At 59.6% G+C, this 16,715-nt stretch overlaps 1 protein-coding gene across 1 annotated transcript; it reads right to left on the bottom strand.

Moving 5' to 3' along the window:
• Positions 1–4,002: 4,002 nt before the first annotated feature.
• On the bottom strand, positions 4,003–16,381 carry RBM38 (RNA binding motif protein 38). The gene is made up of 3 exons (XM_005880677.2): positions 16,231–16,381; positions 15,704–15,758; positions 4,003–5,616 (listed from the first exon to the last, which is right to left on the bottom strand). The coding sequence occupies exons 1-3, from the start codon at positions 16,346–16,348 to the stop codon at positions 5,313–5,315; spliced, it is 477 nt and encodes a 158-aa protein (XP_005880739.1). The 5' UTR covers positions 16,349–16,381; the 3' UTR covers positions 4,003–5,312.
• Positions 16,382–16,715: the final 334 nt, after the last annotated feature.

Genomic DNA, 16,715 nt, shown 5'->3' on the forward strand with positions numbered 1-16,715 from the left:
CAGGAGACCGTATACAAGGCCCGGATGAAGAAAACACCCACCCTGCTCGCATTTGGCTGTGTCCACACAACTGCAACATGGAACACACGCCAAACATCATTTCCCACTTTTTATTGCTCAGCTGTAAACCACAGAGAGCTGTGCTGAGAGAAGCTGAACTCCTGTAGCCCACTACTGCTCCTGCCTGCTCTATTTCCTTCCTGCCGCGCCTTATACGCATATGGAGATGATTTAACACAGTCCCTTTATTTTGAAAATTTCCCCCCAGCAGTGTTAATTTTATAATTTAGGGGGGAAAAAAACAGCTTTATATTTAATTTCTCTAAAAATGCCCCACCAGGGGCCAGGGAACAGGGGAGCCAGCAGGAGGCCCCAGTAGCTCTGAGTTGTCTTGATGCATCCAGTTCAGCTGTCTGAGGGGCAGGCTGTGGGGGTTCCCCCCCTGATCTCCAGGCTGCTGTGCACCCCAGTGTGTACACAGGTTTGGGGTAGAGCAGGCGAGAGAGTGGGGCTGATAAGCAGAGCCGGGCACTTATCAGGCCCCGCAGGAGGCCCGGGAGGTATCTGGAAGGCCAGGTGCCCACCCCGTGCCATGCCCCGTGCAGACACCCAGCCCAGAGCACGCTGAGCAGCTGCCTGGCTATTTTCACTGTATCTGGATGGTCCCCAACCCCAGGGGGTTCTCAGTTGGGTGTTTATGTCTCTGGGGGACAAACACAAGTGTGACTCAGCAGCTGAGGCGAGCTGGCTTTGGGGTGAGGGCGGTGGTGGAGCACTGGTGGGGGTGGAGCCCTGAGCCGAGGCCCCGGGGAAGGGCAGCATGCGGCCTCCAGATTCGGGATTCTCGGGTCCACATTCTGACTCCAGCTCTCTGGACTTGGGAAGGGGCTGAGCCTCCCAGCCTCCGTTTTTCCATCCGTGAACTGGACTCAATCAACCTCCCACCAGTTGCTGGGAGCATTCAGGGAAAGAATAGACATAAAGCCACAGAAAGTACTCCATAAATGTCAGTTTCATGAGCTGACATTTAGCTCCAGGGGTGAGAGACTAAAGCAAGCCGGGTGGTGATTGTCTTGTTTGGCTGGAAACACGGGGTCCTTCACCCACAGGTGGACCCGGGTGGTTTCACAGGAATGAGGGTGGCTTTCTCACCTCCACCCTCAGTTACTTGCCCAGCTTTCCCTCTGGGCCCTGCGGGCCACCTCTCCTCGGGGGCTCAGGAATGGTGGCTCCATTCCTTGGGGTCGCCATTCCTCCAGTTGTGCAATGGGGACACAGTGTTCACCTCATGGATATCAGAGGCCACCCTGAAAATGCTGGGCACAGTGCCCGCCTGGGCCAGTGCCAAGCTAGAGCCCCGTGGTCATTGTCAAAGTCTGTGACGACTGCTGCAGCGACTGGTGGCTGCCTCCGGTGCTCACTGGCAAGGGCGACGTTGGAAGCTCTCTCCTGGCTTCACCACCATCCAGCGCCCTCAATCCCAGGCCCCAGGAGGATGTTTTTTTGAGGCCTCAAGGCATGTCCCAGAGGCTGCCACCGGCCGATAGTGACAGGAAATGGGCTGGCCGAGAGTGGCCCTCCAGATAACCCTGGCAGCACCCGCAACCCCCTCCCCGCCCCCAAACCCTTATCATTTGCAGCAAATTTCTCTTCTGAGCCGGGAGCCCCATGAGGACCTCCCTGACCCTTGCCAGTGTTTGCAAACAGACCCAGCCGGCAGGAGAGGACAGGCGGGGAGGGGCGGGCAAGGGTCCCAGTAAAGAAGAGGGAACCCTGCCTGGCAGGACCTCACCTGACTTGACCCCGAGAACCCTGACCCTTCCTAGGCAGGAGTGGGGGCCTGGACCACTGAAGTGGGGGTTTACAAATCCCAAAGTCAGAGTGACTGGAAAAGGCCCCAGGAGGCCCTTGGGGGTCCCCGGACATGGTACAGGGAAGGTCCCAGGTCCACCACGAACCCCTCCCCACATCAGGGTGACCCCATCTCACTTCAGTGCCAAGGGCTGACCACGTGGAGTTGTCGTGGCGTTGTCGGTGGGGTCAGACTCAGTTGCCCAGCTCTGCGTGGCTGCTCCACTCTCCGGGAGTCCCTCTGCCCCGTTCCAGGTGGACACTGCAGTGACTCTGGTCTCAGTCCCCTCTCTCCGTTCCAGGCCCCAGCCTCTCCAGGGTCAGATCTGCACAGCACACTCCAACCTGAATGGATGGTATCAAAACTCCCACTTGTGTCCTCCGCTAGAAATCTCTGATGCCCACTGGCCATCGGCTGAACCAAGTTCAGAATGTTTGCAGGCCTCAGCTTCCCTGCTGGGCCTGGCATGGCACTAGATTCGGGGGAACAAGGCAGAAACCCCCACCCTTCTGGAGTCAGTGTTTCAGTGAGGTGAGGGGCACAGAGACAGATGAGGACACAAATGAAAGGGAGGCTCAGTTCTGTTGCCTGAACTGAGACCTGGTCAGAGGAGGCTTCTGGAACAAAGAAACTTTTGGGCTGCGAGCTGAAGGAGTTCAGCTGGTGAAAGCTAGAGGATTCAACAGCAAGTGCAAAGGCCCTGGGGTCAGTTGTGCCAGGTGTGGGCAGAAGGCAACAAGGCCAGGGCCTCATAGGCCACAGTGACCACTTTGGCTTTTCCTTTGAGGACAATGGGGAACCCCAGAGGGCTCTGAGCTGGGGGAGATGTGGATGTGAGGGTGAGAGGGAATTCAGAGCAACTCGAATCTCTAGCTTGGCCACTGTGTGAAAGGTGAGTGAGTGAGACGGCGACAGATTGCATGTTATGGGGCCCAGCCCTGTTCTGCAGGGTCAGAGAACAAGCCTGGTGCCTGGACAGTGGCTGGCCCCAAGTAGGTCATACCCAGGACCTCTGAGCCTCTGCTTAGGCTGACCTTAACAGGAGCGCCCATTCCATTCCCGGAGATCACTGGGAACCCTCACCCTGCAGTCCAGCTGCCATCCCCTCCCCGTCCCCCAGGTTCAGGGGACTTCCCACTGATAGAATCAGTCACACTGCACTGAGCTTGCCAGTGGCATCTGTGTACTGCTATCCCTCCCCAGACTGTGCTCACAGCAGACCGTCCTCTGGGTCTCGGCTGTCTCCCCAGCTCCAGCAACCACCTCCTCAAGTTCATCTACCTCTTCCCCTCACTGCTCCTTCTCCAGCTACCCTGGCCTCCTTGGCCTGTTCACCCTACCCCAGGACCTTTGCACTTGCTGGGCCCTCTGCCTAGAATCCAGTCATTCTCCATCACCTGTGATATTTCCTTCACAGTGTGAGCGGTATTTGAAATTACTCCATTTGCATGTCTGTTGTGTCTATCCCACTAGACTGTTTAAGACTATCCCCAGTGCTCTGCATGTGACCCAGCACACATCTTAAAATGAATGAATGAGCAATTAAAAAAAGTGACTGAATTAATATCCTCTCCAGCCTTAACACCTCCTCTGTGAGGCCTCTGCGATTTCCCCAGCACTGAGTGGGGCTCCAGCTAAGTTCTGGGAGATGCTGGGTCTATCCCCAGGTTGGGGCTCCTCAGCCCTAGACCAAGACCTGCCTTCCTGACTCTGACCTTGTGCCCCACCTGGCTGCCAGCACCCACCTGCTTCCTCTCAGCAGCCCTTACTCAGCGCCTTCCTTAGGTCTCTTGGGGAGCTGTCTCCCTATTCCATGGGCTTCTGCTGGAGCCATCAATCACAACCCTGAGCCATGGCCCTCAGGGCCCTGCTCTGAGCACGCGCCTTCACTGAGCCAGTGTGCTCTCCTGGGATTTTAGGCGACTGCTGAGCAGGGAAGCGCCTGGGGGAGGGGTGTCGGTTCCTTCCTGCCTCAGCGGGTGGTAATGGGGGGCCGTGTCCGTCCCAGCACTCTGGATGCCCGCAGGCCGGCTCAGGAGACACTCCATGAACAGGTCAAAGTCCCGCCAGGAGGGTCCCGGGTGTGACTGGCACCACATGGCCCTGCAGGGAATCGAAGGCGCCCACGTCGAGAATTATTACAGACCAGCTTCTCTTTAAAGAAAACAAGTTTTATTTTTATAATCAGAACATTCTAATAAAAATATTATTATAACATTAGCTACCGGTATTTCCTGGGGCTTGACTGCGGACCAAACGCACCGCAAAGCGCTCGCCTGTGCCAGTCAGCCCTGAGGCCTCCCGCTTCCCTGAGGTAGGTCTGAAGGAATACCCCCAGCGCCCCCGACCTTCTGTCCACTCTCCCCAACCCCCTCGGCCAGGCTGCCCCTCACCCCCGCCTCCCGCCTCCTCAGGAGCCGTCACTGCGTGCTGGGCCTCTCGCCTCCCTCTGCACTGAGCCCAAGGCAGGCAGGACGTGTCAGGCTGGTCTCAGCCAGGCTGGGGTGCAACAGGGGACCAAGGAGAGAGGGTGGGGCGCTCTCAGCCAGCATCACCTAGGGCCCCCTCCCTCTGTCCCTGCAGGGGCAGCAGGGGTGGAGACAGGCTTCTGAGACAACTTACTGTCGCTGAGAGAGACCTGAAGACGCCCGCCCTCCGAGGGGCTCCTGGTGCTCCAGCGACAGACACTTTTTCAAACAGAAATGCTGTCCGTCTCCTTGGGCGGAGCCACGGACATAAGTGAGTCTCAAAGTCAAAAACAGGTTCCGCTTTCCTGGGGGCAGGAGCCTCCGCTGAAAAAATAAACTGAAGTTCTGAAACATCTTAGTAGCAAAACAAGGACGGTAAGGAAAAAGGCTGCAGTGCTCGGCGGGCTGGGGAGCGGCCGGCTGGTGGCCCTGCTGCACTGAGCCCCGGGGCCTGCGGAAGAGCCCGCGCCGTCACCAGAAACGAGAATTCCACGGGGCGGCTTCCCCGCACACGGTCTCCCGCGTTCACAGCTTGTGCGGATGGAGCAACAATAAACAGTCAATTCACGTCGCTCCTTCAGGTTTCCCTGGAGTAAGGCATCTCTGAGCAGGACAGTTTCCGCAGAGCCCGAAGGGTGCCCGGGCTCTGTGGAGGGTGGGGAGGCCTCTCGGATGCTGAGGAGATGCCCGGAGACCTCAGCCCGGAGCTCGGGCGGGAGGGGGGGGAGGAGGGAGGAGGTGAAGGGAGAAGGCAGGTGTGTGCGCGGGGAGGTCCGGCTGCATCTTCTAGAGCTCCCGCTCACTCTTTCTCTCAAAGTCCTCCCTCGAGATGTGTGGGGTCCTGGATTTAAAGGGATTTGGTCTCCAGACCATCCAGGGTGCAGGTGGGGGTCCTGCGGGGTCCCAGAGGCACAGGTGCTGGTGTGCACCCCGAGCTCGGCCGGCCACTTGCCTGGTGGGTGTGGGTGACGGGCCTCGAGGGGGCAGTGGCCTCATTGCATCCTGTCGGGCTGCAGCTGCGGAGGCTGGTACTGCACAAAGGTGGTGCCCGTGGGGGCCGAGGCTGAGAGGCCAGGGGGCACGGCAGCCGGGTAGCTATAGCCCACGAAGCTGGTGATGGAGGCAGGCGAGGCGGCGTACGGGTACTGGTCGTAGGTGGCTGGTGGGTACTGGGTATAGGCTGGGCTGGCCGGCGTGTACTCAAGGAACGGCGAGGACAGAGATGGGACGGGGGCAGCCGGGATCACCACGCTGGGCTGGACGATGGCTTGAGGGTAGATGTAGTGGGGGGTCAGCCTGTGGGGCCAAACAGAGGGGGTTGAGGTGGGACCCGGAGAGACGGGTGCCGCTGTGTCCCTGTCCCCAGTCTGTTTTTCTGTGGCTGGAACACGTCAACTGTGCAGGCCTGTGCCCTGGCTGTGCCTGCCACCCTCCCCTCCTCCAAGTTTGTATGCAAACATGCCCACTTCAGCAGTCCTTTCCCAGGCACCCCTCCCAACCCTGCACCCCACAGGACCACCAACATGATTGGGGGACCATGTTGGAAAGTGATTTAGAATCCTAGGAGGGTGACAGCAGGCATTGAGGCCAGCTCGGGCCCTTCTGCGCATGGGTACCATGTGACTGCCCAGGCTGCCAGCCCACGAAACCCGCCCTGTCTCCTTCTTCCCTGTTCACCTTCCCAGCATCTGCCCCCACAACGGACACCTACAGTGCGCCCATTTACCACGTCTCCCTCCCCACCAGTGTCAGCTCCCCCGGGGGTGCGCATTCCTTTCACGGACGGCGGGCCTGGCTCCCAGGAGCCCAGTGAGTGCAGGGTGGATGGATACATAAACGCGGGTGGAAAAGCGTGCAGCAATGACGACGGTGAGGTTTGGGAAGGAGCAGCCAACAGCCTGGCGCTGCACTGCCCAGCACCCCTGACCTGTGGTGACCGTGCAGTCCAGCCCTCAGGTCAGCCTTCGCATTGGTACCTCGTTTTACAACAGAAACACGGAGCTCAGTAGCTGGCCCACTGCCCCGTGGCGACGGAGAGGAGGGGCCGAGACCCCCAGACCCTCGTAACCGCCATGCTGGTCCCACCAAGGCCTCGCCACTGCACACCCGGCCTTCCAGGGTAGGGATCAACTCAGTATGTCGCAGATGAGAAACTGAGGCTAGGAAAGGCAGTATCAGCATGTGCTCACTCTGCCAACCAGCCGCTGGGCTGCCCTCACAGCTCATTGGACACAGAGGGGCCTCATGGGGTAGACAATGCGGCTGTAGGCATCTCCTCCTCCTCCTCCTTCTCCTCCGCCTCCTCCTCCTCCTATCAGCACAAGTTACACAGGACGGGGCCACCAAGGGGGTGAGGTGGGACCCCAACTTCCTTGCACTGTGAGATGGGCTCGGGATCCCTGCCCTACCCCTGCTCCAAAGAGAAGCTGCTTTGAAAGGAGAAGGGAAATGTTCCCTTGGATGCTCTCGTGCACCTGGCAGGGGCAGAATCAGGGACAGCGGCCTGGAGAGCAACTGGGCAGCAAGCGGGCCACCCAGGGCGTGTGCTCCGTCCCCTGGGCAGGCTCCCTCCGCACCCAAGAGAAGCCCTCACTCCGCAATAAAGACAGACACACTCAGTACAGCACAGCAGCACCCACAGAACTGACGAAAAAAAACAGAAAAGCCCAAGCATCGTGCCCAGCGGACAAGGCAGTCCAATGTCCCCCAGACCACACCACACATGGCAGGGAGACGAGCCCCTACTCAGCCCAAGCCTCTCCCCTCCATGTCAGGACAGAGAGCCGAGCGGCAGAACAGAGCTGCTGTTTATGAAAAAGGGAGGGATTTACGCTAAATGGTAAAAGTGTTTATGCTAAAAACACAAACGTGTGTTTATACACATGCTAAGCACAGGTGAGGCTGAACCGCACGAAGCTACCATTTTCATGGGTGCACGAGCTGGCTGACAGCGGCTTTACACGGTATTATGTTTTGATGTGCTGGAAAGGGCTTCAGGATCACACGTGGGTTTGAACATCCTTAGAAGGCGAATGGATTCACGCGTGCCATCAGGAATAAAGCGCACGAGTCATGACAGCGCGGAGGTAGAAACATCCCAAGTGTCCGTGCACTGGAGTGGGAGGAGGGTAAGAAGGCTGTGGTGGCTCAGGCCACGGAATATTATTTGGCCACAAAAAGGAACGCAGTTCTGACGCTGCTACAATGTTGGATGAACCCTGAGGACACTATGCTGAGTGAAACCAGCCAAACACAAGGCCACACACTGTGCGATTCTATCAACAGGAAACACCTACAACAGGCGAATCCAGAGAGGGAGGGAGCCTGGGCTGCGGGGCTGTGGGAGGGTGCGGGGGAGGGGTGCAGGGGTTGCTCAGGGTCTCCTGGGGGTGAGGGGGATTCCAGATTACACACACGGCGGTGATGGCTGCCCACCTTTGTAAAGGGGCTTAAAGCCTTCAAATGAGATTCGCGGTCAGGTGGACGTCACCACCTAGAGCACATAGGTAAGGGCACCCTGAGCAGGAGCAAAGCACTGGGGGTCAGTGCTGCTGGACGCGGCGTGGGCAGAGCGGAGGAGAATGACAGCGCTGGGGGCCCCCGGACCAGGCAGCAAACACCAGAGGGATGAGAGTCTGGGGCACACCTGGCTCCATGCCCCAGGTGCGCCCAGATCCCTGGTTCTGGACCACGATGCCAGCTTCCCCCCAATCCTTTCAGAAGCCTCTGCTGCCCACCCCATGGGAACGAGAACCTTGAACAGAGCCAGGCTGGGTTCGAATCCCACCTCGGCTCTCACCTGCCGAGGCTGTGCTCTGGGCCAGGACGTGGTGCTGAGCAGACCGTACAACCCCTGGCCTCTTGGGGCCTGGCTTCCAGGAGGGGTAGAGTCACAAACACACACCAACCCGTGAGCCAGTCCTGAGACTCAGGGGAGGCTTCTTGGAGGGGCGACTGCCCAGAGCTGGAGCTCCATGGCCTCTCCCTCACCGAATCCCAGTGAGCAGCTGGAGGGGTGAGCTCTGCCCCAACACCTAGCGCCAAAGCCCTCAGGCACTCACCCCTCCAGACAGGTGAGGGGCTCTGCGGCCCACAGGCCTCCTGGGAAGGAGCAAACAGACACAGGATAGAGCATGCCATGGGGCAGTGCCCACCAGGCCGCCGTCCTGGCCATCATCAGCGTGGTGCCACCCACCACAGGAGTCCACACCCACCTTCCAGGACCTCGGAACAAACACTCCTTAACTTGAGGTTATGGAAGCTTTGAGCCCAGAACTTCTCCAGGCACAGGCAGCGATGGCCCTACCCCAACACCCCACGTACCAGCTAAAAACGTGGATCCTCACAGCCTGAAGGTGGATGGGTGGGTCCAGGACCCTGCAACTGACAGCCCCCAAAGACTCTACCACGCAACGCACTCAGGAACCACTGCCTAGACCAGGCCTCACACTGTGCACAGCAGAAGTACCTGGGGCTTTACAATGACAGGTTCATGGCCACACCTGTCTCAAGGTACGGCCGGCTCAAGCAGCTGTCACATCTACCAGGTTTCAACCCCCTCTCTCCCCACCGGTGTCAGGACCAGAGCTCTGGCCCTGCGACTGGAGCTGCCCTGCTGGCGGCACTCAGACACCATCAGGGTGAACAGTGTTCAAGTTGGGGAGGAAAGGGACCCCGTTTCCTGTCCCTTGGGGATACTGTCTGCATGTATTTACCTGCTTCCCTCAGGTGCTTTGCCCCACCACTCAGTATGTGAAACCCCAAGGTAACTTACAAAGCTTTTCACAGCCATGGAAAAGGTGCTGTTGTTATCCCATTTCCAAGAGAGAGAAACTGAGGCTCATAGAGAGGCCTGAGTGACTGTGCAGTCCCAGAGCCAGGGCACAGCAAAGCAGAGTCTGCCCCCGTCCGTCCGCCACCTGGTACCTATGCCCACAAGCACTGGCTGCGGGCTGGGGCATGCGGACCCAGACCCACTCCGGGGCCCACCCAGATGGGAGAGCGGCCTGGGCACCATGAGCACCTGTCCAAGACACGGCCGTTCCTGGTGGTTGTGTCCTGCCGCACGGAGGCCCAGGACACAACACAAGACGAGCCGAGGGGAGGGGCGAGGAGGCGGCAGAGCCCGCCAGGCAGGCCCCCCACCGGCCCCGCAGCTGTGCACGGGGACAGTCAGGGGCTTTTCCTGTCTGTGGAATGGGTCCTGAGGAAGATGGCCTAGAGCTCGCTGTGAGCACCAAGACCCTCCCCTGGGACAGCGGTTCTCAGCACAGTGCCTGCCCCCAGGGGACATGGCCACATCTGGGACATTCTGGCTGCACGTTGGTGTGCCGCTGTCATCCAGTGGGTGGAAGCAAGGGGTGCTGCCAACATCTGCACTTCTCAGGCCGGCCCGCCCGAGAATTCCCTAGCAGCACAGTGAGGCGAGACCCTGCAGGAGACTACCAAGTGACGGGCAAATACAAGGACTTCTCACCTCCACGACCACAGGCCAGACAACCACAGTCTCCCAACACTCAAAGCAAAACTCGCAGTGAAAAAGCACTCGGCCACAGTCCGGAGGACCCATTTCTGAATGCAAAGCTACCTCCAAAAGTAAAAATAAAAAAGGCAAATGGGCTGGTTTCACTTTTTTCTGATCTCTGGAGACGTGACCTCAGGCCCCGCCAGGCCTCCGGGCACCCCAGGCTCTCTGGGGCCATCAGACAATAGGCAGGTGCGAGGGGGGGGGGGGGGGGGCGGGCCGAGATGCCCTTCCTGGGACCACTCCAGGCCCTGGCATAGCATCTCCACCAGAACCTGTTCTTCACCCAAAAGGGCACCCACACCAGCCTCCCCTTACCACCAAGACCAACCCGACCTTCCGCCCATCTGCTCAGGCCCAAAGCTCTGGAATCTTCTCGGATTCCTCTCTTTCTCTGACATATCCCTTAAAATGTATTCAGAATCCCACCCTTCTCACTCCAGCGCTGTTCGCAGCCGCCGCCGCCATGGCCGCGAGCCTGAGGTGTTACTTGGGCCCCCTCCACTCTAGCCTGGCAGCCCAGCCCACCCAGCGGCCAAAGGGGCACTGTAAAGACCAAGTGACCTGGCCCTCATCGCTCAGGGCCACCTTGGCACTCAGAGTAAATCCCAAAAGCTCCCCTGGGCCCCATGGCCACCCTGCTGGGCCCTGTACACCCATCTCCCACTTCCTCCCCTGCCTGGGGCTCCTTTCTCCCCACAGCGCCTGTTGCCAGCAGAGACATGATTATTCCCTTTTCCATTTGTCCCCATCCCCAGGACCACTCTGCGGCAGAATGCTCTGTAACCACAGCAGGGAACCAACCATCTCACGCGTACGGCGTCCCCAGCCTGGCACAGAGCCAGCGGGTACCTGCTGAATGAACTGGCTGACTGAGCGCACGGCTTCCTTCCTGCACCACATGGGAGGGGTCGGGAGAATGACCGGACGCCCCAGCCCGCTGCAGAACACCTGTCGTGTCTACCTGGCAGATGGGGAAACTGAGGCTCAACAGGAATGTCACGAGGACAAGGAAGTCAAGAGGGGCCTCCAGACTCGTCACCCAGCTGTGGCATGAAGGGGCTGGCCCACCCAGGCCCTCTCCCCCTCTGCGGGCATGTAGAGCCTGCATCAGCCTGTCTGTGGCCTGGCCTCCCCCTGGGTTGAGGCTTGTGGGCGAGGCTCTCCAGCCAGAGAAGGGGCTCTCCTGCAGGGCCAGTGGGGGGAGCGAGGGGCTCCTCCTCCCAGAGGAACCCCAGAACCACTGGAGGCTGGTGGAGGCTGGTTTCTGTTACGGCAGACAGGGACAAACAGCAGGTGTGCACGGGCCACCCGCCGCCCCCGTTCACTCCAGTGAGTGACAAACAGGAAGTGCCAGTCACCCAGACACCCAGAAAGTAAAAACAAGCCACGTGATGCCCCACAGCGGGGAGAGGGCACGGACCTCCTCCCAGCGCCCTCAGCTCCTGGCTCTGACCTCACTTCCTTCTGTGCCCTCAAGGCACTAACTCCCCAATGCACGGCCCCTCGCCTCCCCCAGCTTTATTTACTTCATATTATGAAATAGTGAAAGACTCCCAAGAAGTTGCCAAAATAGTACAGAGAGGTCCCCCGATGTGAGGTCTTATAACCCAGCACGTTACCTAAGCCAGGAACCAACACACACATGACTATTAACCGGGCTCCAGGCCTGGTGGGGTCTCACCAGTTTTTGACGTATCCTGGTGTGTAAGTCCCACACTGTCACACAGCCCATGCAGGGCTGTGCCACGCCCATGAGGAACGCCCTTTGCAGTTGCACCCCCAGGAGCTCTTGGGCCCTCGCGTGCCCTGCTGGCTTTGTGAGTCTGGCTACCCCACTGGAGTGAGCCCCTGTGACGGGGACCGGGTCTTTCTTATTCTAAGTGTCCGGGCACAGGGCCTGGCATACAGCAGGCGTTCAACAAGCTCTCAATGAATGAACGATTCTGGGAACAGCCCTGTATGTGCGGCCCAGGCCCGGGTGCTCCACAGCTTCTGTCACCCCCGGCCCCTCTCCTGTCCTGGTAGTGGGGCGCTCCATGCAGACCCTGCACATGCACATTCACAGCCGCAGGTCTCCACGTGGGCAGCAGGGACCTCCACACAGATGCAGGGCCCCTGACACTACAGGCCAGGAGGTCTGTGCAATGCCTGGGAGAAGGTCCCATGGAGTTGTCAGTCCCAGGGAGTCTGGGTTTGTCCAAGGCTGGCCAGAGGGAGGGGGTGGGCCTCATGGAAGGAACCAGGGTGTCGGAGCCCCTAACTTAGGGCCCCCACACCCACACTGTGAGAGCTTAGGCAAGTTTCTTCTCTGGTGCCTGCACTGGAGGCTGGAGTGACACCCTGTCAAGGGCTGCCATGCGACTCGTCACTGACAAATCCCAGGCCTTCCCATGGGCCAGGCCCCCATTGACCACTCAGCACACAGGCGCTCACTCAGCCGGGAGGCATTCCCACCCTCCAAACGGGGAGAAGAACCCAGAGAGAAGGGGCTGGCCTGGCCTCGAACCCAGGCAGACCCCAGGGTCCTCACTCCAGCACCCAGCACACCTGACACCCAGCTGCCCCAAGACTCCCTCTTGTCATCTGGGCCCCCAGGGCCTGGCCCCACGCCTGGCACCGAGTAGGGCTCACGGAAAACGGGTGTGGGGTCCACAGCATGGCCCTCTTAAGAATGGGGCGGGTAGGCTGTGCCCAGGGAAGCAGCTGGCCCTTCAAAAATAACCCGAGGGGGGTTCCAAGTGCAGGCAGGCCCAGGACCAGCCTCAGATCCTGGCAGGCCTTAGGCCCAAGCATGAACAAACACCATTTGACGCCAGGAGGCCCCTTCCAGGCCAGACCCAAGGCTCTCCAAACTGCTCTGACCCTCACTCCTGCCTGCAGCCTGCTGACTGTCCCACCAGCCAGCAAAGGGACGCTCTCCTGCCTTCATCAAGGCACTCATCACCTGGCCTCGGCCCCGTATGTGGTACATGAAGGAAATGCAGTCGGCGAGTCAGGTCCTGAAAGATCCCAACAACCTACTTCTTTGGTGACTCTTTCCACACTGACATTTACGACCCCGCCAGGGGAGGAATTCCAGAAGCCTTGCCCAAAAGCGGGGCCGAGGGATCCTTCGAGTGTCCGGGCCTATGGGGACCAGGAAGTCCAGCCAGGCAGGGGAGGGGTTAACCGGTTTACAAACTGAGCTGCCCGGGCTCCGGCTCCCACAGTGCCCTCAGCCAACAACAGGCCTGGCCTCGCTGCCAGCCCGGAGCTGACAAAACTGACCGCTGAGTCAGGCCCGGCCACACTCCCAAGCCCGATTGTTTGCAAAGACAAAAGGGACGCTGACAGCCCAACTCTCCGGCCGGGCAGGCGGGCACTGGGAGAGGCAGCTGACCCCAGCAGCCCAGCCGGCCGCCTCTCCTGGGCAACGCACCCAAGGGCCTCACCCAGGCCTGGACCTCAGCAAGGCCTGGTCGGGGGGAGGCGGCGAGATTCTGAGAGACTTCAGTGCACCGGCTGATGGACAGTCCTTCTAATCCCTTGTCCCTGTTTGGGTGTTCACCCCCTGGCAACCAACAAATAGCTGGAGGCCTCTTCCCCCTCGTCACAGGTATTAAATGGCCAGCCAGCAGATTAAGGGCCTCACCCAGGCCTGGACCTCAGCAAGGCCTGGTCGGGGGGAGGCGGCGAGATTCTGAGAGACTTCAGTGCACCGGCTGATGGACAGTCCTTCTAATCCCTTGTCCCTGTTTGGGTGTTCACCCCCTGGCAACCAACAAATAGCTGGAGGCCTCTTCCCCCTCGTCACAGGTATTAAATGGCCAGCCAGCAGATTCAGTTACAAAACATTGTCACCTGAGGTGGGGAACGCATGGCGGCAAGATCTGTGACCGACCCCAACTACCTTCACAGGGGTGACGCTCTGGGGACCCCAAGGGGCAAGGTCAGGCATCCCTCTCATCCCCCACCCCCACCCGAGAACAGGGATTGAGAGTGGATTCTAGAGCTGGCCTGGGTTCAAATCCTGCCACTCCAGCCACCCTAGACCGGCTGTTAACCTTTCCCTCAACCTTTCTTTGCCCCGGTTTCCCCATCTGTGAAGACAGGATGTATCAATCCCCATTTCAGAGGGCAGGGTGAGGACAGGAGAGACGTGGCAGGAGCAGGGGCACCCAGCCCCACGTGCCGGCACCGTGTCAGAGGAAGCTGGAGGCTCAGGAAGAGGACCTCACTTGCCAAGATGGACCCAGCCGGTAAGTGACAGAATCAGGATTTGAACGTGGGTCTGCAGGATCCACAGACCAGGCACCGACAGTTACTAGAGTCCCAGAGACAGCTGCGATGGATCAGACTTGGGTGGGGAAGGCATTGTTGCATTTTAAGCAGGAAAGAGCTGCATGTGCCTGAGGCTCACGCCCTGATCTCTGTGCAGCTGGCCCTGCCCCGGGGCACCTGGTATGGATCCCGGGAACACAGCCAGGGCTATGAAAATGAGGAAGGCCCTCCTCGTGTGGCCTGAACCCCAGAGAGGAAGAACCTGGGGTGATGGCAGGAAGACTGAGGTGTCTCCAAAACCCTTGCAAGACAGCTGCAGACCTTTACGCAGCAGAACCTTGGCGAGAAGGAAACCCAGAACCACCTGCTCTCGGCCACCCTCCAGGCTCCCCCCCAGGAGGGCAGATTGGAGCTGAGCTCACACACATGTGCAATCCACACTGAAACCACGTGCAGGCACCCCCGAGTCTGGGCATGGAGCAGTTCCTTCGTCATCTGGCTGACCTGCGCAGTCCACTGGAGCCTGGCTTTATCCCTGCTCAGGTCCTTGGCCCACAGGGCCTGCCCCAGTGCGCCTGGATGCTCCTCACACTGTGCTTCTCTCCAGGGCAGGGGCGCACACGAATGCGCACAACTGGTCTCTAATAGCCTAAGAAGTGCTAATGTTCTAAAAGGAGCTGCCTGTTTTGCAACTGTCCTCCCGCTTCCCACAAAGAAACAACCTCCCAACCCCAACAACAAGCTCCCTGCACAGGGCGCACAGCCGACATCAATCACGGGGCTGGAAAGTCAGACGGCATAGCAAGCTCCTTTGTGCCCCTGAAGTGTGCATGTCCTTCCCCAAGCAGCTGCCAGGCCTTATATGTTCTAAGAAAAAAAGCAAAGGGGAGGGGGCTTTTTTGGACAGAGGAGGGTGGGACACGCTGCTCCAAAGCATGTCAGACAAAAGGCCCACCGGCCAGCCCGCTGGGGCAGGGACATCTGGCCTGATCCTGGCTCACCTGCTCCAGCTTCACAAACGCCGGGCCCCGGCTGGCAGTGACCTGCTGCCACCATCTGTTGGGCACTGGAGGTCAGAGGGGCTCCCCGAGAAGAGCCCAGCTCACCAGTTCCTAAGAACGTTAGCAACACTTCCAGAGACTCACCGCCCCAAGCCACACGGTCCTCACGCCGGCACTCACAGCAATCAGAGCTGCTGCTCCTGTCCCCACTGCGCGGTGAGGAAACAGGCAGAGGCGCCTGTGTCAGCTGCTGGAGGCCACCCCACTCTAAGGGGGAAGCTGGGATTTGAACCCAGGCTGCAGGCTCCAGCCCATGCTCCCCACTCTCTGAGGTGTGGCCTCTGCCAGGGGTGGAGAACTGAAACCTGTCTTCTCTCAGTTCTCCCAGCTTGTCCCCACCCTCTCCCACCCCAAAAACACAATCACGTTTCTGAAAAGTTGGAGAAGATGACCGATGGTTCTCTAGACACAGAAAGGGGGCTGCTAATGGCACAACCAAGGCAGTGGGGTTGGCAGTCCTAGGATGAAATGGGCACCCACACTGGGAGGCCCAGGAAACCCCCCACCCCCGTCTCCAGCCAGCCACTCCACTCACCCATAGGTCCGCTGGATCAAGGTGGGGTGCAGCTGCTGTACACCGATGGCAAAACCTACAACGAGACCAGTTAGGGGCTAGGCCTCACCGGGGATGCAGAACAACCCAGCCATACAAGTCCAACCAAAAAGGATAATCCACTTCCTTGCCCCTCCCAGGCTACCCCCACGTGAACCCCAAAGCTCCCAGCCGAACAGGTCAAGGGACCTGGGGGGTAGCAGCCTCTAGGCTTTGGTCCTTCTGACCTCAGGTCCCAGAGACCAACTTCCTGTCTCCTGAGAGGACAGCTGACAACTGGGTGACGCACCCCCCTCACCCTGTCCTACGGGCACATGCAGCCAGACCAGCAGGATGCAGGGGTCCAGCTCCCAAGCTAGGGGACGACTGTCCTGTGATGGCTCCGCAAGCACATGACAGCCGACTGCCACTCCTGGGGCGGGGAGGGCAGGGCAGGGGGTGTCACTAGGCAGATACCAATGCTGAATATAGCAGCTGACAAAAGCCCGGGAAGGGAAACAGCCTCTCACCAGAATGGAGGCTCCTCGGCTTGGCGCCCAGATAGGCCAGGTTCACGTTGGCCTTGCGGCCGTCGATGTTGGGGTTAGGGTCTTTGCAAGCCCTCTCCGCTGCCGCCCGGTCGGCCATAGTCACCTGGAGGAGCAGAGGCGTCAGAGGCTTCCCTTGTAGGGTGCAGGTCAGCAGGCTCCACCCCCCACCCCTGTGACCCCACACCTGGGGCCCTCCCACAAAGCTGCCCCCTGGATTCCAGCTCCTCCCTCCAAGTTCAAGTGCAAGGGAAGCTTTGCCTTCAAGGACAGAAACAATCCCCAGAGGAGACAGCGCACCCTCTTCCCCTGAGAGAGGCAGGGTTCTATCCATTTCCTCATGGCAGGGGTCTGGGGACACTGGAGTTAGGAGGACGAGGCTGTTTGCAGACCGCTGTTCACTTAAATTGATGCTCACTGGTGGCGGCCCAGGGGACGGTTGGAAACCATGGGGGGAGGGGCGCCAA

The sequence above is a fragment of the Myotis brandtii genome, unplaced genomic scaffold (genome assembly GCF_000412655.1).
Source record: "Myotis brandtii unplaced genomic scaffold, ASM41265v1 scaffold647, whole genome shotgun sequence".
NCBI classification, from domain to species: domain Eukaryota; kingdom Metazoa; phylum Chordata; class Mammalia; order Chiroptera; family Vespertilionidae; genus Myotis; species Myotis brandtii.

Excerpts from the sequence above, each read along its gene's own strand:
- RBM38 (XM_005880677.2), bottom strand. The coding sequence starts at position 16,348 with ATGGCCGACCGGGCGGCAGCGGAGAGGGCTTGCAAAGACCCTAACCCC. Across the intron at positions 15,759-16,230 it reads GCCGAGGAGCCTCCATTCTG|GTTTTGCCATCGGTGTACAG; the intron begins GTGAGAGGCTGT and ends GTCTCGTTGTAG. Across the intron at positions 5,617-15,703 it reads TTGATCCAGCGGACCTATGG|GCTGACCCCCCACTACATCT; the intron begins GTGAGTGGAGTG and ends TTGGCCCCACAG.